The sequence below is a fragment of the Apodemus sylvaticus genome, chromosome 6 (genome assembly GCF_947179515.1).
Source record: "Apodemus sylvaticus chromosome 6, mApoSyl1.1, whole genome shotgun sequence".
In the NCBI taxonomy this organism is placed as follows: domain Eukaryota; kingdom Metazoa; phylum Chordata; class Mammalia; order Rodentia; family Muridae; genus Apodemus; species Apodemus sylvaticus.
The window spans coordinates 128,047,920-128,072,372 of record NC_067477.1 but is presented as its reverse complement, the minus strand read 5'-3'; the positions used below and the strand labels follow the sequence as shown (position 1 = coordinate 128,072,372).

At 43.3% G+C, this 24,453-nt stretch overlaps 2 protein-coding genes across 7 annotated transcripts in view; one reads left to right on the top strand and one right to left on the bottom strand.

Moving 5' to 3' along the window:
- Positions 1-1,909, top strand: part of Dhx57 (DExH-box helicase 57) — a 50,072-nt gene extending 48,163 nt beyond the window's left edge. For all 4 annotated transcript variants that reach the window (XM_052186448.1, XM_052186449.1, XM_052186451.1 and 1 more), the window contains one exon: positions 1,250-1,909. In XM_052186448.1, coding sequence (XP_052042408.1) covers positions 1,250-1,393 — 144 coding nt within the window. In that variant the 3' untranslated portion in view covers positions 1,394-1,909. The remainder of the gene's footprint in view (positions 1-1,249) is intronic.
- An 11,041-nt stretch (positions 1,910-12,950) lies between these two features.
- On the bottom strand, positions 12,951-16,900 carry Gemin6 (gem nuclear organelle associated protein 6). 3 transcript variants are annotated; one of them, XM_052186446.1, is made up of 3 exons: positions 16,673-16,900; positions 15,800-15,943; positions 12,951-13,714 (listed from the first exon to the last, which is right to left on the bottom strand). In XM_052186446.1, exons 2-3 carry the CDS (start codon positions 15,922-15,924, stop codon positions 13,339-13,341), a joined length of 501 nt encoding a protein of 166 aa, XP_052042406.1. In that variant the 5' UTR covers positions 15,925-15,943; positions 16,673-16,900; the 3' UTR covers positions 12,951-13,338. The 3 variants fall into 3 exon arrangements, with proteins under 3 accessions (XP_052042406.1, XP_052042407.1, XP_052042405.1); XM_052186447.1 differs by having other exon boundaries at positions 16,790-16,900; XM_052186445.1 differs by having other exon boundaries at positions 16,677-16,899.
- Positions 16,901-24,453: the final 7,553 nt, after the last annotated feature.

Sequence of the window (24,453 nt, the reverse complement as noted above, 5' to 3'; positions counted from 1 at the left end):
GAGCGATCCTCGTGCCTGGAGGCCTCGTCAAAGCGTCCCTCCTAGCGTGGTGGTGCCATCTGCTTATAATCTGACACGTGCATGTTGAGGTGGGGGCTCATTTTGAATTTGTGGCCATCCTAAGATACACAGTGAGACCCAACTTTAAAAAAAACAATATATGGCACCATATAATCTGAGGAAAAGAGGAATCAGAAGTTCTTGTCCAACTTCAGCTACATAGCAGGTCTGAGGGCAGCCCGCTCTGTGAGCTCTGTGAGGTCTTGCCCTGACCGGTGGGTGAGCTGGCTCAGCAGGTAGGGGTTGAACCCTGACAAGCAGGGTTCAAGCTCAGAGCCTACTTGGTGGGAGGGAAAATTAACTTCCTCATGTTGTGCTTACCCTCATGTGCATGTTGTGGCCCAAATGCACACACAAATACACCAAATAAAACAAAAAATGTAAAAGCTCCCCATGGGGCTGGAGCAATAGCTCAGTGGTTAAGAGTACTCCCTGGCTTCTCTTCCAGAAGACCAGAGTTCATTTCTCAGCAACAATATAACAATATAACAATAGCTCACAACTGTCTGTAACTCCAGTCCCAGGAATCTAACACCTACACACAGACATACATGCAGACAAAACACCAGTGCTTACAAAAGTAAAATAATGAAATTAACAAACATTAAAAAATAAAACCAAATAAAAGCTCCCAAAGCTGACCCCTGGAATCCTGGAATCCCAGCATTCAGGAGGAGGGGCTGGGAAGCTTTCTGTGAATCCGAGGCCAGTCTGGGATACATATGAGAGAGACTGTCTGAAGAGCCTGACGAGGCTGGAGAAGTGACAGTAAAGCCCTTTCTGTGTGAGCATAAGAACCTGAGCTCAGTCCCATGCACACACCTATGGATGGGCACATACAAGCACAGACACAGAATCAACAAGCTGTAGTGTTGAAAATACTTAAAAGCCACACTCTGTGATAAGTAATGAGGCCTGGCAACACGTGCTGTGACCCCAGCACTCACAGGCTGGGGCAAGAAGACAAAAGTTTCAGACCAGCCTGACTGTATAGCAAGAGCTTATGTCTAAATAAATCATAAATAAATGTGTTAGAGATAAACACTATGTGGATATATTTATAATGGCTTCATTAGTATATTACCGGATGAAATGTGTTCTAAAGTCCTGGCAGAGATCAAGCCATAACCACAGTCAGGGACGTTGCTGTGAAAGCCTCTGCCAGCTAATGCTGCAGTTCCCATCGCAGGTGGCCGAACTGGTGAAGGAACTCCGCTGCGAGCTTGACCAGCTCCTCCAGGATAAAATTAAAAACCCGAGCATGGACCTGTGTACCTGTCCCAGAGGCTCTCGGATCATCAGCATGATTGTGAAGCTCATCACCACACAGTGAAGACTGGTCTGGGCTGCCGGGCTGCCGCACGCACACGCGCTTCACCTCTGTCCCCCGCAGGGCACAGGGGCACTCCTACCTCCCACGGAAGACTGACCTGGGGCTGCCCCTGGGATGCAGAGCTGGGGCCCCACCACCCAAAGGACAGTCTCCACACTGGTGTTTCTGAAAACGTGGGACACTCCCAGCACAATTTCGAGTGTCAGTGGTAGGACAGTCTAAAACCCAGCCTGTCTTTTTGTGACTGTACCAAACTGAATGCAATTCACCTCATCACTCAAAACTGAATGTTTAATACAATTCTGTCTTAATCTATGTATTCTTTTCCTCCTGTTTTTTATTATGCATTGTCTATACTTAATTGATGATTCTTTTCTTTTGTTTTTTACTGGGCATGAGGAGAAATGTTTGGTTTGGCTTTCCCCATCATAATAAAGGCTCACCTGAGAGAACTCAAAGGAGAGGAAGAAAGAAATCATGTGATTAAGAAAAATAAAACTTGCATTTTAGACCTGGTGTGGAGGAGACGTGATTTGTTAGGGGATTTTTATCCATAAATTGAGGTTTTAAAAAGAAGTAAAGGGCGCATGCCTTTAATCCCAGCACTTGGGAGGCAGAGACAGGTGGATTTCTGAGTCCGAGGCCAGCCTGGTCTACAGAGTGAGTTCTAGGACAGAGCCAGGGCTATACAGAGAAACCCTGTCTCAAACAAACAAACAAACAAATGTAAAATCCTACCTTCAAAAGAGAAAAGTTAGTAATTTAATTTTATTAGTTCTGAGGCACTACCTCACAAGCTGGTCCCCACCACCACACCCTACTCAACAGGAGAACCCTCAGGGCTTCATTCTCTGCTTGCACAATGAGAATCTTTGCAGGACTCAGCAGTTCAGAGCACTTGCTGCAGATGACCTGAGGTCAGTTCGCAGAACCTGCTTCACAACCTCCAATAACTCCCTCTCCAGCCTCCCCACACACCAGACACCTCAGCGAAGAATGTATTATTATAGGTAAGTTTTTAGGAACTTTAGGCTGCCCCAAATTACCAAGTAGGTTTTAGTTTCAATACATTTGAAGAGCTTACACTACTTTTTTTTAGTCTCCAATTCTCTTTGCATAAAAACATACATATGCAAAGTTCCCACAATATTCAAGTACTGATTAGCTACTGAAACAAAGCTCTCATTACAAAATGGATAAACCTAAACCCCTTAAAAGAAAGAGAACCAAACTGTATTATTGCTCAAAATAACTTTATTTTAAATGATTGATTGACTGACTGACTGACTGATTGATTGATTGATTGATTGAAAATAAATATAGTGTAGCTATCTTCAGACTTGATTGATTGATTGAAAATAAGTATAGTGTAGCTATCTTCAGACACACCAGAAAAGGGCATTAGATCCCATTACAGATGGTTGTGAACCACCATGTGATTGCTGGAAATTGAATTCAGGACCTCTGGAAGAGAAATTCGTGCCGCTGAGCCACCTCTCCAGCCCCCAAATAAAATTTTAAAAGCTTTAGTTTTACTATTTTCAGTTATGTTTCTGGGTGCAGATGTCCTCGATCCCTGAAACTGGAGTTACCGGTGGCTGCGAGCCATCCAGTGTGCGCACTGGAACTGAACTTGGGTCCTTGGCAAAAGAGGTTGGTTGGCACTCTTTGTGTGTTTTGTCTTTGTTTCTCTGTGTGGCCCTGGCTTTCCAAGAACTTGATTTGTAGACAAGGCTGGATCGTCTCAGAGACCAGCCTGCCTTTATCTCCTGAGTTGGCTGGAATTTAAGGTGTGAGCCACCACTGCTGGCCCTGCCATATTACACTTTTAATTGAGCTGTCACTCTAGCCCAGATTGGGGGGTGGGGGGCGGTTGTTGACATTTTGACACTTGGTGAGAACTATCTGTCAAAGTAGACCTATAGCTTTTTTTTTTTTTTTTTTTTTTTTTTTTTTTTTTTTTTGACCTATAGCTTTTAACACAGGTTTGATCCAGCTAGGAGGTAGTCACAACAAATCCTTCTACCCAGAGCACTGGAATGTCTGCTCTAGAAGCCAGACCTCGAACTGGTCACTTCCAGACACACATAAATTCCATCATTCTATAGTTAGGTCTGAATGTGCAAATAGATGGGAAACCTTCACTTAATACATTAAATAAGGGCTGGAGAGATGGCTCTGAAGTTAAGAGCACTGACTGCTCTTCCAGAGGTCAAGAGTTCAAATCCTAGAAACCACATGGTGGCTCACAAACATCTGTAATGGAATCGGATGCCCTCTTCTGGTGTGTCTGAAGACAGCTACAGTGTACTCATCTACATAAAATAAATAAATCTTTTTAAAAAGAGAGAGAGAGTTTCTTGGTTGCTCTAGCTTGTTTTTTTATTGAGGAGAAGTATTAGAGTGACAAGTCTCACACTAAAGAAATTGAATTTGTAGACAGGCGGTAGTGGCACATGCCTATAATCCCAGCACTCTGGGAGGCAGAGGCAGGCAGATTTCTGAGTTCGAGGCCAGCCTGGTCTACAGAGTAAGTTCCAGGACAGCCAGGGCTATACAGAGAAACCCTGCCTCGAAAAAACTAAATCCAAAAAACCAAAAAAGAAAGAAAGGAAGGAAGGAAGGAAGGAAGGAAGGAAGGAAGGAAGGAAGGAAGGAAGGAAGGAAGGAAGGAAGGAAGGAAGGAAGGAAGGAGAGAAAGAAAGAAAGGAAGGAAAGGGAGGAAAGAAAGTGAGGAAAGAAAGGAAAGAAAGAAACAAACAAACAAAGAAACAAAGAAATTGAATTTGTGGGGCTGGAGAGATAGCTCAACAGTTAAGAGCGCAGACTGCTCTTCTGAAGGTCCTGTGTTCAAATCCCAGCAACCACATGGTGGCTCACAACCATCCATAATGAGATCTGACTCCCTCTTCTGGTGCATCTGAAGACAGCTACAGTGTACTTACATATAATAAATAAATAAATCTTTAGAAAGAAAGGAAAAAAGAAAGAAGGAAAGAAATTGAATTTGCTTTCCTCCTTGAGTTCCTTATCTGTTTATTATAGCTTGCTCCCTGACAAGTAACAGATTTAATCTCCATCCTTTCCTTCTATAACTGAGTGGTGTAATTTGAATAATATGTCTAAGTACAGCATGTAGATCTGAGTCATGTGGTAAATGTCAGCTCCTTTTAAACATGTTCCTAAAATGTCATAAAATAAGACTTTGGAAAGTACTTTGTAAAATTAAAACACAAAAACATACATTGTTCAGAGGCTGGGGAGGAAGCCTCAGAAAAGTGCTTGCTGCGTGAGAGAGAGCCTGGGCTCAGATCCCTAGCACTACACAAGAACTGGCTGGGTACAGGGGCATGCTAGCCTGTGTCTATCCCAGTGCGGCTGTTGAGGGGTGGTGGTAGACCCCTGGAGCTTGCTGGCAAGATAGCTTGGCCAAACTGGTGAGCTCCCGGCTCAGTGAAAGACTGTCTCACAAAATGGGGGAGGCTAGCAAGATGACTCAGTGGGTAACGGCACTGTGGTAACCAACCACGCCTGATGACCAGAGCTTGATCTCAGGGCTCCAGGTAGAAGAACCTGTCCTGCAACTTGTACACACAAGCAGTGGTGCATATATGCTAAACAGTAAATACATAACTGTAATGCAAAATTCCTTAGGGTGAAGAGCAACCAGAGAAGACATTGAAGGTCTGTTTCTAGCAGGCGCGCGCGCGCGCGCACACACACACACACACACACACACACACACACACACACACACGTAACACGCACGCACGCACGCGCACACATACATACACACACAAGGGGCAGGAGGAGAGGGGGGCACTGGGATCAAGGGTATGATTTTCAAATGTTCCTCAGGCTGGGTCTGTGGAGACTCTGCTGCGATATATTCTCTTAATTTCTAGATCTAAAGAGGACCCTCTGGAAGTAAATAATAATAGCTCTATCACACTGTCATTATTTGAACCCCCCAGGTAGATGCTGCTTTTCCCTCTTAAATCATGCTGAAATTAATCATAAATCCTGAAGCACATTTCTCTCCACATTCAAGGCAGAAACTGCCAAAGTAGCTACTGTTTTCAGAAGTTAGATCTCACACCTCCTCTGCCCCATGCCTAGGATAAACCTCAGACCTGAGTGCCAGCATTTTGATCATGAGCCTGTGTCAGTGAGTGTTTGGGTGCTCAGAGGGCAGAGTGCCCAGACAGAAACAGACGAGAGAATGGTCTAGTCATGATAATAGTTTCAGACTGTTCCAGGGTGGGTGGCTTCTTCCATATCTTTTGTCTCCTCCCACCTCTGGGTTGGGGAAGTTGCGTTTCATTTGTTTTGCAGGTCTGGGTTCTGAATCCAGGTCCTTGCCCATCTAGAGCCCTATCACTGTGATGTATCTCTGGCCTTGCTTTGTTTTGATTTTAGACATGGTCTCACTATGTGGCCCAGGCAGGTATGGACCTTGGTGGGGGGCCATCATGGGGGGCAGAGGTCAACATCAGGATTCCCTGTTGCTCTCTACCCTACTCCTGAAGACAGCTTCTCACACTGAACCTGGAACTCAAGTTTTCTACACTGGCCATCAAGCTCTGATCCACCTCCCCATCTCCTCCCTACCCAGCCTTGAGGTGACATATTCACAAGCTTGGCTTTTTTTTTTTTTTTAAGATTTATTTATTTTATGTGAGTACACTGTAGCTGTTTTCAGATACCCCAGAAGAGGGGCGTCAGATCTCATCACAGATGGTTGTGAGCCACCATGTGGGTGCTGGGATTTGAACTCAGGACCTCTGGAAGAGCAGTCAGTGCTCTTAACCGCTGAGCCATGTCTCCAGCCCCACAAGCTTGGCTTTTTACATGGGTGCTGGGTATTCAAACTCAGGGCCCCATGCTTGTGTGGCAGCACTTGACTTCCGGAGCCACCTCTCCAAGCCCTCTTTTAGTATTGTACATGTAACACTAAAGTGTGGATAACAGCCATGATGAGTAACTAGATGGTGAAACTTTTTACCATTTCTAAACTATCACCCCAGAAAGATATCTGACATTGTACTTGTAGTGGTTTGATAAGAATGACTCATCATGGTTACTGTTCTATTGCTGTGAAAAGACACCATGACCATGGCAACTCTTATCCTTATAAAAGAAAGCATTTAACTGGGGCGTGCTTGGTTTCAAAATTAGCTCATTCTCATCATGGTGGGTGGGGTGGCAGCATGCAGGCACACATGGTGCTGCAGAAGTAGCTGAGAGTTCTACATCTGGATCTGAAGACAGCAGGAAGAGAGAGAAACACTGGGCCTGGCTTGGGCTTTTGAAACCTCAAAGCACACCCTTAGTGACACACCTCTTCCAACAAGCTCACACCTCCCAAGCCTTTCCAAGTAGTTTCACTCCCTGAAGACTCACTTATGGGGCCATTCCCACTCAAAGCACTATAGATAGCCCTCACAGGCTCACAGCTCTCACAGGCTCACAGCCCTCACAGGTACATATATTTGGATACTTTGTCACCAGAGTGTGGAACTCTTTGGGGGAGGGGGGAAGCTGGAGAGATGGCTCAGTGGTTAGGAGCACTGACTGCTCTTCCAGAGGTCCTGAGTTCAATTCCCGTAACCACATGGTGGTTCACAACCATCAGTAACGAGATCTAATGCCCTCTTCTGGTGTGTCTGAAAAAAGATTGACAGTGTACTCACATACACAAAACAAACTTTAAAAAAAAAGAAGAGGGAAAACAGAGAGGAGGGGAAGCCACCTGCTCAATCTTATAACTGCAATGAAGGATGAAGAACAGGGCTTAAAGTGATATTTAAATGCTACAAAAATATTGATAAATATGCCATAATAGAATAAAACATGTTTAATTAAAGACTCAAAAGACTCACTTGCACCTGAAATTCCACTTTGAATAAGCTTTTCTTCTTTCTGTCTTTGGACTTTAGATATATTAGACACCAGACACTGTATGCGTGCGCGCGTGCTGGAGGGGGGGATCATAACTGGCACATTTTACTGGGATGTCCCATGCCTTGCAGGACACTGAGCAGTGAGTGTCCTTGCACTCTCCTAGATTCTAATAGCTCTTTCTTTCAGCTGTGACAACCAACTAGGAGACAAAATTACCACCAGTTGAGATCAAGTTTTAAACATACTATTTTGTAAATAAAACTACATTTTGGAGACTAGCAAGATGACTCAGCTGGTAAGTCAAGCCTGCAAATCTGAGTTTAATTCTCAGCACCTACACCATAAAGAGAGAACTGATTCCCAAAAGTTGTAGACCAAAAAAAAGTATCCAGGCCAAAATGTTAGTGTTGCCAAGGGAAAGAAACCTAAACAAAATGAACAAGGAACCATTTATAAAGCATAATAGCTTATAATCAAATAAAAATTGTGCCAATAGACATATCTAAAACTGTAAACATTTTAGAATACTAACACAAAACCTCAGCCAGAACAGCTCTTATAAGGGTGTGCCATGGGGCGCTCAGGCTGCTCACTGGGTAAGGGAAATTGCCAAAGCTGCGGAAGCTGACCTGAGCTGGATCCCCAGACCCACACATAGAGGGAGAAAACCAACATGCAACTTGTACATGTTGTCCTCTGACCTACACATCACACACACACACACACGCCGCGCAACATTACTTACATGCATGTGCACAAATGAATACACTAAGCATGTGCTATTTGAGTAAGTTGCTAAGGATGAAAGCATAAAGACCAAGAACTGAAATGTACAAACAGGAAAAGGCCATGTGCAGATGGAGAGCAATTTTAAAATGTCATCTTTCAGTTCTGATTTTTTTTTTAAATCACATATTTGAAAAATGTGAAGGCATGATTTGTGTGTGATTGCTGAAACTATCACTGCAAGAGTCTAGTTATTATTCTTAGGACTACAGTCAAGTTGTCATTCTTAGGCGTACACACCCACCCTTATCTTATCTCCATGCTAACTGAACAAAATCCAATCTAGTAGACTTTGGCTTATTTAATAAGTAAATCCTAAACAGGAACTTTAATTTCTAGGCTCAGTAACTCTTCTCTCCCAAAGTTTGCTGGAAAAAAAATCCATTGGTTTCAGGGATTGTTTATTCATAAGATTGCCAAGAAGAAAGTAAAGTGTGGCATGCTCTCTGGAAGACTGGCATCAAACAAACCAGAAGGCCGCCACATGACAAGCACTACGGGCCATCCCACACAGTAAGGCTACTAGCTGATTAGACCCCCCGAACAAAACACCTGGTGATCAGAATTTCCGTGCCCTCCCGTATGAAATTCACCTACTCAGCAATGTATTTAAATCTTTACACTGCCTTTTCCTACAGAGAGCACGGCTAAGGACAGACTAACTGAAGCATGCCGAAGTATACCACAGCACTATCCTGAAACCCTCAGTGGGCTGCAGAAGTGCCTCCCACGTGCATTTTGAATCTCATTGAACAACCTCTCTAATCCGGTCGCTGAAGATCAGTTAAAGGGCTAGACATTCAGAGCACAAAGATAGGAAGCTTTCTCGGAAACATTCCATCTGGAACGTAACTTACCCACATACAGAGAGTGTCTTGGTGGCTCAAGAATCTGGATACCTACTTATTGAAACTAAAATGAAAGAAACTGGGGATAACATTTGAAATGTAAGTAAATAAAATAACCAATAAAAAAAGGGGGAAAAAAAGGAAAGAAACTAAAGGCATCAAGTTCCCTAATTCTGCTTTTCCACCCTCAGGCCTATGAATGCAGCGTACTTGTCTAGCATGCAAGAGGCCTTGGGTGTGATCCCCAAGCCTGTCTCCATCATAAATAAGGTGCGCTCATTTAATGGGGTGATAGTACTTGGGAGCTGAGGCAGGAGAATTGTTGCAAGTCTGAAGTTAGGCTGGACTACATTGTAAATACCCGGCCTGACTGGGAAATATAGAAAGGCCCTATTTCAAAAACTAAAATAGATTTTTAAGAAAGCAGAATAAGATTTATATGCAGAAAACTACAAAGTACTGTAGTTCTCTGATTTCTGCACATAGGTGTACATTAACAACTGCTGATGGCCAGGCATACCCTTTAATCCCAACACTCGGGAGGTAGAGGCAGGCTGATCTCTGAGTTCAAAGCCAACCTGATCTATAGAAGGAGTTCAAGGTCAGCCAGGGCTACACAAAGAAACCGGCTCAAAAACAAAACAAAACAAAACAAAACAAAACAAAACAAAACAAAAACCAAAAACCAAAAACCAACAAACCAAAATGATGGGAAGGACATGGAGGACTTTAAAGCCTTCACAGGATGTGGATGGAATATAAAATGGATCAGTCACACTGGAAGGTTAACCATTCCTCCTTCTATAAACATGAACTAGATAGTAATCCTTAGCACAAACTAGCTTCCCACAATCTCTCAAAGTATCATACATTTCCATCAATACTCTTGAAATTAACAGTTGCCTGTGAAGGCTATTAAGTTTTCGTTAATAAATAATTTCATTTTTACATGTATTTCCTGGGGTGGGGTGCTTGCCAGAGACGGTTGCTTGGAGTCAGGTAACCAGGCATGCCCCTTACTTGCTGAGCCACCTCAGAAGCCCTATGAATTTAAAAAACTTGGGGAAAAAATCTGTTTCAGGCACAATGTCTCTAAAAAACAACAGAGATGTTTAGGAAATAAGAGAAACACCATATGGGGAAAAATTACTACAAACTTTGCCTCTAAAACAATTTTTAAAAATCTCAAAGGTTGGCCTTTAATCCCAGCACTTGGGAGGCAGGGGCAAGCCGATCGCTGCGGATTGGTGGCCAGCCTGGGCTACATAGTGAGTTCCACAACAGCTAGAGCTACATATCGATACTCTATCCAAAAAAAAAAAAGAAAAGAAAAAAGAATTTTTTAAATATTTTAAAAAGCTGAATCAATACCCTAAAGCCTTAACAATTTGTTTTTGTTTTAAATTTTATATATAAATTTAATATATATAAATTATATATAACATATAATTTTAATTTTTATATATATATATATATATGAAGTGTGCCTGTAGAGCAGAGCAGGTGCCCACACAGGCCAGTGTCAGATAGCCCCAGGAACTAGTTATACTTGGCTGTGTGCCAAATGATGTGGTTGCTGGAAATCAAACTCGGTCCTCTGGAAGAGCAGTATGTGCTCTTACCACTGAGCCATCTCTCCAGCCCAAGTCTTTTGTTTTTGCAAAAGTATTCCTGATGCCATGTTCAAAGACAGCCTTGGCTGCCACCCAGAAGCAGTAGGAAACAGAGCCAGCTTCGGGAAAGGCTGCCTCTGCAGAATCTGGAGCTCCAACCATTGGCCCTGAGGGAGGATCAGGACCAAGTGAGCTAAACTCTCTGGGCGCACCTTAGCTGAGGTGGTGAGGAGAAACTCCCTTAGCAGCCAGTTTCCATGGCAGAGAGGATCATCTCCCCTCTCCAGCACTCAGGTTTTATTTGTGGGCAAATTGTTTAAACAGTCAAACGGTTCAGTTGCCAAGAAACAGCATGTCTCCAACAGACTACCTTGACAGCAAGTCTATCTACCAACACTAATGGCCCAGGATCTGTCCCTGAGCCAATCCAATCCTGCGTGAGCTTGTGGCTAATTTCCTAATGGCTTATTGCATGTCAGCTATTTTGTATTCTGCGTCCTCTTTTAAATTTCTACAGATTCTTGGACATTGAATCTTACTTTTAGAATCAGGATGCTTAAAGCTGTGAGGAAAAGCCAAGTGTAGTGACCCACACTTGTAATCCCAGCACTCAGACGGCTGAGGCAAGACTGTGAGGTCAAGGGACAGCCAAAGTCAGCCAGGGTTATAGAGTAAGAACCTGTCTCAGACACACCACACACACACACACACACACAGAGGAAAAAAGCCACGCAGCCTTTAATCCCAGTGCTCATGAGGCAGGTGGATCTGAGTTTGAGGTCAGCTTGGTCTACAGAGCAAGTTCCAGGACAGCCAGGGCTACACAGAGAAACCCTGCTGGGGTGGAGTGGAGGCTGCAGACCTAGGAATCTATTAGAAATGGATTCTTGACTGTGTAATGGTACATGCTTGAGGCTGAGGCAACAGAATCGCTGAGTTCTAGACCAGCCTTGGTTACAAAACAAGACCCAGGGCTAGAAAGACTGTTCGGTGGTTAAGAGTACTGCTCTTACAGAGAACCCCAATTCAGGCACCAGCATCGACAGTGGACAGCTCAAAACCACCTGAAACCCCAGCACAAGCATATCTGACATTCAGTCTTGGCATGTGCACACGTCGTATACATTCATACAGACAACACACACATACATAGAGAACATAAATCTTTTCTCCTCTTCAAAAGGAGTGCCTTCCTTTAAATCCCAGTACTCAGGAAGCAGAGGCTGATGGATCTAGGTGAGTTTGAGACCAGCCTGAACTACACAGTGAGTTCCAGGATAGCCTGAACTACACAGTGAGTTCCAGGATAGCCTAAGTAAGCTACATAGTGAGATCCCGTCTCAAAAAAAAAAAAAAAAACTACCAGCAGCTAAAACCTTCAACTTTAATATATTTTAAGTCACTAAAATGAACTAACTACCTGAAACAGGCTATTTATGAAACTACTATTTATAGGACAGTACCATGATGTCAGGTCCATTTTGGTCTGGGCTGGAGCATGTTCACACAAAAGAGCTTTTTCTTTCCCAAATACACATCCTGGTAGTTTAAGAGCGTACTTAAATCATCAAATAGGAAATCTGAGATCAGGTCCCATAATCCTTCCTATGGTGCTTTGGATAGAAATGATTCCCACAGACGCATGTGTTCGAATGTCTAGCCATAAGGAGTGGCATAATTAGTAGGTTTGGTGTTGCCAGAGTGGATGTGACCTTGTTGAAGGAAATATAAAACTCTGAAACTGTAAGCCAGCCCCAATTAGATGTCTTCTTTTATAAGAGTTGCCATGGTTATGCTGTCTCTTCACAGCAATGGAACCTCTACAACCCTTCCTTAGAGCATACCTTTCATGACCTAAACATTTCCCATGTCTCATCTCCCCCCCTCTCTCCCCCCCTCTCTTTTTAATGATTTACTTTTATTTTGCGTGCATTGGTGTTTTGCCTGTATGCATGTCTGTATGAGCATGTCAGATGTCTTGGATCTGAAGTTACAGATAGTTGTGAGCTTTCATGTGAGTGCTGGGAATTGAACCTCAGTCCTTTGGAAGAACAGCCAGTGCTCCTAACAGCTGAGCCATCTCTCCAGTCCTATACGTCAGCTCTTAAAGTTAGAAGTTCCCATCACAAGAACTGAGGGGTGCATAAGCCATAGCCAAAGCACAGTTTATTCAAATTGAAAAACTGTTGTTGAGTCAACCTCAAAGGTCAACGTTTTGTTTTATATTTTCAGGACAGGGTTTCTCTGTTGCCTTGGCTATTCTGGAACTTGCTCTATAGACAGTGCTGGCTTTAAACTCAGAGATCTGCCGGCCTCTGCTTCCCAAATGCTGGAATGAAAGGAATGCACCACCACCACCACCCAGGAAAGCCAACATTTTAAGAATAAAAATATGATTAGTCCAAGGAACCTGAGACTGATTTTTACTTTAATATCTTATATTGAAATTCATAAACTTATTTCACATCGTTATACCTATTCAAAATGCATTCTTGTCTCACAAAAAGGGTGATTTATCTTAAATCACACACAAGAAGAGCTCCTTCCAAATCTGGCTTCCCTGCGTTATTTTCAGTGCAAAAGACGCTGCTCTTGTACCTTTTCCTCCCAAGGAACCTAGCACTCATAATCTACTCATCTGATCTGACCTGAACAAAAACTTAAGACACACACACATACACATACCTATAACCCTCATGTGCTTTTGATGTCTTTGTAATATAATCAACTTACATTTGAAGAATTTAATACAAAAGCAAACAGTGAAGTCAGCATATTCATAGTACTTGGCCTCTCACTGGGAAGCTGAAAGATGTCCTTGAATAAGATCCTGAATTCGGGACAGAATGATCTCATTAGAGCTGCTACAATTTTCTGGAGCATATGGTGGGTCTATAGTCAGAACCCCAGCCACACAGAGAGTCCTTTGTGCATCTCCCTGTTCAGTGACAGGGATGTGGTTCTTCTCGAGCCATTTCTTTAGGCTGGTCTTCTTCTTTTCCAGATCCTCGGGGCTGTATCCTTTACAATCTCCAGATGTGAACAAATTCATCAGCTTCTCTCTTACTCTGGGGTCCCCTTCACTTACAGTTTCCACAGTCTGCACAGAATGTCCCATAATTCCAGTCACAGACAATCTGCCATCTTCAAGGAAGTTCACGAGGACAATGCTTTAGAGACAAATAAATTGAGAGCAGATTTGTGGAAGAAAACCATAAGAATTAGGAAGAAGCGATGGACTAAGAGCATCATCCACAGCTCAGGTCCCTTCAAAAGAGGGAACAACTATCCCTGGGGAAGATCAGTCTTCTCATCACCAACTGTAGCCCTGCCTGGACTGAAACTCCATATGTAGACCAGGATAGTGTCAAAGGACAGAGACAGTCCTGCCTCTGCCTCTGCCTCCTGTGTGCCAGGGTTTAATTAAAAGCTTGGCCCCCTGCTCCTTTCATATCACTTCTTAAGAATTAGGACATCTGTCTTAAATGTAAATGATTTCTTTTTTTTTTTAAGATTTATTATTTATTATATGTAAGTACACTGTAGCTGTCTTCAGACTCCAGAAGAGGGTCTCAGATCTTGTTAAGGATGGTTGTGAGCCACCATGTGGTTGCTGGGATTTGAACTCAGGACCTTCGGAAGAGCAGTCAGTGCTCTTAACCGCTGAGCCATCTCTCCAGCCCCATGTAGATGATTTCTAACAGAAGAGTTATAGTCATTACAGAGTACCCCCTGATCACTAAGCTTCCCCTAAAGTTAACATTGCACATACTAATGGTGTTTTTGTCAAAACTAAGAGTTCACATTAACTAAGTCACAGATGTTATTTAGGTTTGAGTTTCCCACTGACAGCCTTTTTTCTGTTCTAGGATCCAACCAAGATGCCACTTCCTACAACCCTGTGAGTTTAAAAAGTACTAGTGAGGTGTTTTGTAGAGTGTGTCAATTTTTGGTCATGTGGAGCTTTCTCATAAATACACCAAGAATTATTAGGCTTTGGAAAAGAGTAGCACAGAAGTGAAATTCCTTTTTGGATTTTGAAAACAAAGTCTGTTTTCAAAGTCCAAAAACTATGTATTTTATTGAAGATTTGAGCATTTGTAATCATAAATGGAATTAGTTTAATAGCTTTCTTTTTTGAATCCTGTCCTTGACTTCTGATATCAAAATGCTATCAGCTTCAGCCTGGTATGATAGCTCATACCTGTCATCACAGTGCCCCCGAGGTTAAGATAGGAGGATCCTAAGTCTGGGCCATTTCATGCTAAATACAGAGACTGGGAGAGGGGCTATTACATAGTCCTCCACAATGCTACAAAAGGTTAGTAAGATTAGAAATACTTAGTACTGGGGCTGGAGAGATGGCTCAGCTGTTATGAGCACTGACTGCTCTTCCAGAGGTCCTGAGTTCAATTCTCAGCAACCACATGGTAGCTCACAAGCATCTGTAATAGGATCCAATGCTCTTTTCTGGTGTATAGAGAGCAATAGTGTACTCACATAAATACAATAAATAAATGTATGGAGAGATGGCTCAGGGGTTAAGAGCACCGACTGCTCTTCCAGAGAACCTGAGTTCAATTCTCAGCAAACACATGGTGGCTCATAACCATCTGTAATGAGATCTGATGCCCTCTTCTGGTGTCTCTGAAGACAGCTACAGTGTACTCAAATAAATAAATAAATCTTTAAAAAAAATAATAGTAATACTTAGTACTTCAATAAAGTATAGACTTTGTCAATAAATGGTATGCGCACTTTTCCCCTTGACATCTATGTATCTTCAGTTGTTTTTTTACTTTTGAAACAAGTTCTCACAATTGGATATGGTGGCCCACCACATGGATATGATGGAGATAGGAGGATCAGGGGTTTGTGTTTATCCTCAGCTACATAATAAAGTTGAGGCCAGTCTGAGTTATGAGAGACTTACTAAAAAAAAAAAAAAAAAGTTGGGTGTGGTGTTCTAGCATTCAGAAAGTAGAAGCAGATGAATCAGAAGTTTAAAGTCGTCTTCAACTATGTAGCTAGATAAGGCCAGTCTGGGCTACATGAGACACTCTGACAGGAGAATTAGAAGAGGGGAGATATACAATTATAACTGTGTCTGGTTTGCTACACATTCCACAGTTAAAACAGCAGTCAGCAATTCTTCTGTGTGAATAACCCCTCTTTCACTGGTCTCTGCCTTCTCATCTTGGATATCGGGGCCAGTACATAGAACTGTCACTTCAGGCAGTAAGAGGCATACTCACCTGGCAGAGACTGGGTCTGTAGTTAGAAGCCATCCTTTATACTCCTTCTCACAGGCTATCACTCTCACTTCTTTATAAACGTAATCTTCCCATTCTAAGGGGCTTTTCTTCATCCATTCGCTCATGGTTACAAGCTGGCTAGATCTAGAACCATTACCAATTTGGGTTAATCACTATGCATACCCACACAAGCAAATGTCTTAACCCCATTGCCATTCTGGAAGCAGCGAAAGTATGTAATTTGCCTGAAATTAACAAGTTTCTGAATGCAAGTAAGCACTAACATATAGAGCCAGTCTTAACTCACACCTACAGTCCTACCTACTAGTAGCATGGAGCCCAGCCTGGTAACATAGTGTGCCGTCTCAGATCTCAAAAGAACACACAGAAAGCCCATCTGGGGTATAAGAAACTAATACTATGTTTGGAGAATTTTTGAGAATGTTTTGTTTACTATATCCGGGAGGGGCAACTTATAATTCGGACTATACTATGGTAATAACGAATGGTCGTAGGTGCAACTCTAAAACTCCTGTGGCGTGTCCACTCCTTCCAATTCTGGATACGGCTTTCAACCCGACTTTGAACTCTGGCCCGTAGATGATACTCAAACTCCTCAGGGCTGGAGAGGTGGCTCTTCCAGACTGCTCTTCCAGAGGTTCAATTCCCAGCAACCACATGGTGGCTCACAACCATCTGTAATAGGATCTGATGCCCTCTTCTAATGTGTGTGAAGAAAGCAGTGGTGTACTCATTTACATAAAATAAATCTTCAAAAAAATAAAAACTCTTCAGTTCTGGTTTCCTCAGATAAAAGAATTTTGCCCTAAACCCCTTATAGACGTAACTGATGCGGAGTTCTCGGATTCCCACCTACTCTTTATAGATGATTCTCCGCGGGGTTTGCGCCAATTTTCTAGTAAAGCGCTGAGGACGCGCCCGCGAAGTTCTAGAGCTCGAAGACCGGGTCCTGCCCTGAGGCCGCCATACCCAGAGCAGTGCTCAATCCAGAGAAACGCCGCAGAAACGCCTGGCTACATTCCTATTTAGCTCACACGCCACCGAGAGGTCTTGAGTCGGCCCGCCGGAGCCCAGCATGCTTTGCTCCTGACGTCATTTCCTTCCCCCAGAATCCTCCGACCTGTAGTCCTTTGCCTCCGCTCTTGGGGGCGGAGTCACCTGCACTGCAGGTTGTGTACCCGGAAACGAAACCTGAGTTCTCCAGGCCACCGCGCACGTCTCGAGAAATCTTTGTAAGAGGAAAATGTTCGTACCCTGTCCTCAAAGCTTTTTAAGTGGGGTATGAAAATGCGCTTTTGCCTTGAATTCAGCCCAAAGCTTTCTGAGTAAATCTTAAGGCTCTAGAAGCTGAGGTAAATGGCATGAATTCTTGTTTAGCTCGTTTTGGGAGGGCGGTTAAAATGCGTGCGCCTTTGGAGACGTGTTCTCAGTAAATCTCAAGAGCATTGCTGAAGCTGGGAAGATCAGCACTGGATTATGATGAGTACCATCACTCATTACACACCCCTTTGGTAGAAAGGTTTACAGTCGTTGCTTCTGCTTCAGATTTCTGGTCACATAGCTGACTGGGCTCTGACATACTGCAAAATCTTCCAGACTATGATCCTGAAAGGTGGTGCTAGGCAGTAAATGCTAAGATTCTGCCTATACTTAAAAAAACAAACACAAAACAAAACCAAGGGCGATGAAAAAACTGAGCTATAAAATTGTCAAGCCAAGCAGCAGAAACATTAAATACGAATAGGCTTTTTACTACTACTTGGAATTCCATATCAAATAATCCTTCCCAACACCTTCATTCATCGAATGATTGACTGCTTATATTAATGAGCTTTCATGGATTAAGTTAGACTTTACCAGTTAAAACCCTTTATAAGTCTACAAACAGCTAATGTAAATTCCAAGTTATTAATAGTATGGGAGAAAATGTTTGACCTTTAAAGTTACAGTATAAAAAAGCTACAACTGATTTGTGACAACTGTCCAGTTGCATTTTAAGTTTCATTCTTTACTGCAAGCATGTTTGGCCTTATGTTTTCTTCCTCTTTTGAAGCATGGACATGCCCCTACCCTGTCCAAATTACCAGAAATTTAAGTTGCATTTGGGCCACACGTGGTGCTCAGGCCTTTAATCCCAAGCATGTGGGAAGCAGAGGTAGGCAGAGATTTTGAGATCAACAATTAGTCTACACAGTGAGTTCTAGGCCAGCCCTGTCACACACAAACACACACACACACACACACAAATCAGTTGCTTTGTGTTGCAACTATGTACAAGACATTTAAAATATTCTAGCTTTTCTATTCACTTTCAATTAGTACCAGCCAATTGAAATTTCTCTTCTTTATGTATATGCTTCATCATCAAGATTATACTGATGAGGACAAGGAATAGCTCCATTTGTAATCTTATGGCTGGGGAGTGGAAACAGAAGGACCTATGTGGCTCACTAGTCTAATTGTCAAATTCTAAGCCAAAGAGACCCTGTCTCAAAGAAGGTGGGTGGATTTCCTGAAAATGACACCTGAGGTTGCCCTGCACACATACAGAAAGGAACAGAAAACAAATCTACAAAAAGAATACATTAAGGGGCTGGAGAGATGGTTCAGTGGCTAGGAGCACGGTCTGTTCTTCAGAGAGCCAGGATTCAATGCCCAGTACCCACATGGCTGCTTACAAATGTCTAACTCCCAGGAGCTGACACACTCATTTGGCCAGCAGGGGCACCAGCCACCATAGTGGTGCTCAGACACGCATGCAAGCCAAAATCACACATACACACACACACACACACACACACACACACACACACACGAGATTGAGAATACATTGGACTGGGGTGATGCTGTTAAGAAAGTGCTTGCTTGCTTGCACTGGAAGCAGGAGAGCCTGAGTTCATACACCCAGCACTGACATCAGAAGCCAGAGGAGCCCGTTTAGTCTGCTGAGATTGCTCAGTGGTTAAAGGAATTTGCCACTCTTCCTGATAAACCAAGTTTGATCTCTGGGACATTTGTGGAAGGGAAGAACCAATTCCTGCAAGTTCTGTGTCTTCCACAAGTACACACACACACATGCATTTTAGGTTGGATGTGGTGGTGCACACCTTTAATCTCAGCAGTATGGAGGCAGAGGACGGCCCTGTCTGTATAGTGAGTTCCAGGCCAGACAAGGAAGGCTACAGAGTAAGACCCTGTCTTAGAAAACAAGACAAGCCGGGTGGTGGTGGCCGGGCACGCCTGTAATCCCAGCACTCTGGGAGGCAGAGGCAGGCGGATTTCTGAGCTCGAGGCCAGCCTGGTCTACAGAGTGAGTTCCAGGACAGCCAGGGCAATGCAGAGAAACCCTGCCTTGAAAAACCAAATCCAAAAAGAAAAAAAGAAAACACCCAAACTAGAGGACCTGTGTGTGGATTGCTGTCTGTACGTAGATGAGGGCAGGAACAAGGTAAGGCTAGAGCCTGTGATTGATTGGGCAGGGGAAAAAGGCGGAGCTCAGAGTTTCAGAGAACAGGGGACAGGGAGGACAGGACTGAGAAGATGGAGGAAGAGGAAGAACCAGACCCATGTGGCTTTAAATAGCACAGGTAGCTATCATAGAGATAGAATAATACAGGGCAATTTGTCCAATTTAGATGGTCAGCTTGTATCAATATCAATTGGCTCTGAGTTCATAGTGTGGGCGTTTTGTGGGTTGAGAATTTACTGCTGTAAATCTGACTGATAAATTACAAGCCTCAGCCGGGTGGTGGTGCGCACGCCTGTAATCCCAGCACTCTGGGAGGCAGAGGCAGGCGGATTTCTGAGTTCGAGGCCAGCCTGATCTACAGAGTGAGTTGCAGGACAGCCAGGGCTATACAGAGAAACCCTGTCTTGAAAACAAAACAACAACAACAACAAAAAAAATTACAAGCCTCTAGAGTTTAGATTTTACTGGGTTACAGTAGTCACGGGGCAGATGGATGGGAAGATACGAGTTCTGGGATAAGCAAACTGCCACATGGGGACCATGAGGGCGGGGAGACAGCGTTACTGGAGCATAGCCAGCTGTATTTGGTTTTTATTATTACTTGCAGCACTTGTAAGAAGGGTCAGAGTGTAAAGTTCTTCCTATGTATGCATGAGGTCCTGAGTTCACCCACATGAAAGGCAGACATGGCAGCAGGGATCTGTAACCTCAGGGTTTGGGGTTGTGACTGCCAGATCTCAGGCCTGCCTAGCCTGCCATTTTTGCCAAAGCATCAAATTCCAAGTTCTGAGAGAAGGTCTGACTGAGAAATTAAAGTGGCCATTGGGCATGGGGGTACAGGTCTTTAATCTCAGAACTGAGAAGGCAGAAAGGCTTTGAATCTCAGTGAGTTCAAAGCCAGCTTGGTCTACAGTATTGAGTTCCAGGACAGCCAGAGCTACATGGCGGGACCCCGTGTATAATAACAACAACAGCATCTTCCAACTTAGTTTATCAGGAATAGTGGCAAGTTCCTTTAAGCACTAACGACTCCAGGGGCTTGTCTGGCTTCCGGTGCTGGTGCTGGGCAGATGAACTCAGCTTCTTACTCTTCCAGTGCAACTTCCTTTAATGTCACCCTCTGTCTGCTTCAAGTGCCTGCCAGACCAGCACATGTGCATGCATGCATATAATACACACACACACACACACACACACACAGGGGGGGAGAAAGAGGAGAGACAGACAGACAGAGCTTTTAGTCTATTTTTTTCTTTTTTGGCTACTTTGTGGGTTCCTCTCCTGTCTCTTAACCTTATCTTCTCTGGCTCTGTATCTTCGACTGTCTCCTAACAGTATCTTCTCTGGCTCGGCTCAGCTTCTCCTGGCTCAACTGTCACCAACTGTCCTCTCTTCTACTCTCTGACCCTGCTCCCTGCACTCCCCAGTCCTACTGCCTGCTCTCAGCCTCTGCTGGCTTTTTATATCAAACTCTCCTGCTCCCAGAATTCCAAGAGGCAACCGACACTGAAAGGTACAGAGCCCTTTAAAGGTGCAGGCACACCTTTAGAAGGTCCAGGTCCTTCTGTATGTATCATACTACATACAGGAGGGATTGAGGAAGATTCCTGGCATTGACTCTGACATCTACATGTGTTCACCCACACACAAGTCCACACACAGTAAACACACACACACAGAGAGAAAATATTGCTATAGTTTTGTTGCTATGATTTCTGCTAAAAACTGTAATTATTTCCTATAGGGCTGGGTGTGTAGGCAGGGTCTCATTTAGCCCAGGCTAACCTTGAACTTGATGTGAAGCTGAAGCTGGTCTTGAACTCTTGATCTTCCTGACTCCATTTCCTAAATACTAAGATTACAGGAATCCACTACCCATGCATAGCTAAAAACAGATTTTTTACACTTTTCATTCGTGTGTGTGTGTGTGTGTGTGTGTGTGTGTGTGTGTGTGTTGTGTGTCTGTTTATTTGCTTCCATATGGGCACACAAGTGTGGATGCATACAGTTCCACTGACTGGATTTCACTCACCTCATCTAGAAATGAAAATGTGTGATTAGATAACAAACCCAGTCTGGAGAGATGGCTCAGTAGCTAAGAGCACTGACTGCTCTTCCAGAGGTCCTGAATTCAATTCCCAGCAACCACATGTTGGCTCATAACCATCTGTAATAGGATCTGGTGTGTCAGCAACAGTATACTCATATACATAAAATTAATAATCTAAAAAAAGATAACCCCAAACCATTTCAGCTCTAAAATTTCATAACTAGGACATTATTCCTAGAAGCCCTCTAAAGTGAGCAGGGGTTATGTTTTGTTTTATTGGCAACCATATACTTAACAGCCAGCTCTCCCCCCACACCAGCATAGAGAAAGTGTTCAGGTTATTTTTTTTCCTTTTTTCTTTCCTAGACAGTATTTCTCTGTGTAGCCCTGGCCGTAAACAAGGCTGGCTTCAAATTCAGATATCCACCTGCCTCTGCATCCCAAGTGCCAGCATTAGGTGTGTGCCACCATGCCTGGATGACTAAATTAAAATCTTTTTAAAATTGTTAGCTCTCACTATGTAGCCCAGGCTAGCCTAGAATGCAAGATCTTCCTGCATTAGTCTGCAGAATAGTTATTAAAGCACTGCACACCACACCTGACTACTTTTTATTTGCATAAGAAAACATGTGTGTTTGAGCTGGAGATGTAGCCCAGTTGGTAGAAAACTCGCTCAGCTTGTATGAATTCCTAGGTTTGATGCCAGCATTGTATAAGCTTGGGGTAGTGGTATATACTTTTAATCACAGCACCAAGAGAGACTGGGCTGGGGTTTGGGGGACACATGACACAATCCAAGGACATACAGTATGCCAGGCACTGTAAGAACTTAAAAATATTAACTGTATATGGGACTGGAGTGGAACTTGAAAGGCCCAGAGTTTCAAGCATATTAGGTAATTACTTTATCATTGAATTACAACCCAACACTAAAAATTAATATTAGCAATGGCTTATGGTTTTCTTTGCTGCTGTTTTGACAGGGGTCTCACTTTGCTGTCCAGGCTACATTAGCAACCCTTTGACCCTTTGATACGTGGACACCTTATGTCTTTTTAATGCATAGATAAATAGGCTTGCAGATTATTTTTTGTTGTGAAATGACAGGGTTAAGTCAATGCGAACAGCCTGGCTGTTGTGACGCTTGCCTTTGTTCTCAGCACTCAGGAGGCAGAGGCAGGCAGATCTCTGAGTTCAAGGCCAGCCTGATCTACAGAGTGCATTTCAGGATAACTAGGGCTACACAGAGAAACTGTGTCACAAAGAAACAAACAAACAAAAAAAAAAACCACAGATAGATAGATGGATAGATAGATGCAAGGAAGGGGTACAAGGGGGTAGGAATGTGTCTCAATAATAAAACACTTGATTAGCATATTATATGCCAGAATTCAATTTCCCAGGTCAAGAAAAAAAAAGAGAGGGAATGTAGAGAAATTGGACCTAGGGAATATAGGGAACTAAACCATATACACTACAAAAATAATGTAATATATTCTGTGTACCCAAGCAAAAAAAAAAAAAAAAAAAAAAAAAGAATGGTATTTGGAAAAACATTTCCAGAACATCATATCTTTAATTTGAAAAATCCAATTATAAAAAAAGGGTGGGTCTTTGAACTGACTAGGATTATGTTCCTTGCCCAGGGGGGAGATTCAAACCCCAGGAATTGCTTTCTCTGGCATAAAGTAAAGATTGGTTTACTTTTCTAAGATGAACACTTTTGATTTTTGTTTTTGCACTCTAAAGCAATAACTATGAACCATGAAAGTGACTTTTGTTTCTTGTTTAAGACAGTCTCGTGTAGGCCAAGTTAGCGTCTAACTCACTTTGTAGCCCAGGATGATCCTGAGACCTTGGTCCTCTGGCCTCATCTCCCAACGGATGGGATTATAGACATGGGACAGCCTGCTGCATAAGACCCTGTCCTGAGAAACGATGGAAAGCTAAGGGGCTGGAGAGATGGCTGTGCAGCAGATGGACTGGTCAGTTACCAGCACCCACCCATTAGGCAGCCACCAACTGCCTTTAACAACTCCTCTCTCACTTCCATCCTCTTTAACAAGCCAAGCATTGCTAAAGCTGAAATAACTTGCTGCCTTATTGTGCTCCATTTAATTCTTTGTCCACAAAACCCATGAAGCATTAAGAGAATGTGTCTTTGCAATCCAAACTTAGGAATCTAAAAGAACACATATTATTTTTTGTGGGGCACTGGGGATCAGGCTCAGGGCCTTGCTGTGTTAGGCAAGCACTTTACTGACAAAGGAACATTCCCAACACCAGCCTCACATTTTGTTTCCTTTCCTCTGCACAGGGCCTGTCTGTGTAGCCCAGGCTCGTAGCCTCTGTCCATGAGGTCAGGGTATAAGTATGCAGCATCTTGTCTGCCTCTTTCCTAACCAGGAGTGAGGATGAATTCAACCCAACTCACTGCTCAGAAAACTGGGGACTAGTTTTTAATCACTGAGGCAGGTACAACAATACCGAGTCCCGAATCTTTAACTACATTTGCTCTTCAGATGGTTTAAAGGTGTTGAAGAACTAGCTGGTCTTAAGTAGAAATTACACCTTAGAGAAGACAATGAAAGCAAGGGTTCCTTACTTAATTGTACCTCCAACAGCCTCATCTTTTTTTTCCACCTAAAAATGTTTATTTTTAATATTCAGCTGTGTACAGTCCGCCTGTGTGTGCTTCTCGTGAGTGCGGGCATGCATGTGTAGAAGGGCATCTGTGTGCCTGTGCACATGGAGGCCCCGGGTTGATATGGGAAGGGTGTGATTGCGCCTCCCTTTATTAAGGCTGAGTCTCTCAGCTGAACCTAGAGCTCTTGCACAGGGTTCATCTCACTAGCCAGCCTGTTCCTGGGACCCCCATCTCCTCCCACCTCTTACAAGTGGGGCTGCCAGGGCTGGAGAGATGGCTCGGTGGTTAAGAGCACTGAGTACTCTACCAGAGGTCCTGAGTTCAATTTCCAGCAACCACATGCTGGCTCACAATCATCTGTAATGGCATCCGATACTCTCTTCTGGTGTGTCTGAAGACAGCCACAGTGTTCTCACATACATATAAAATAAATAAATCTTAAAAACAAAAAAACAAAAAACAAACAA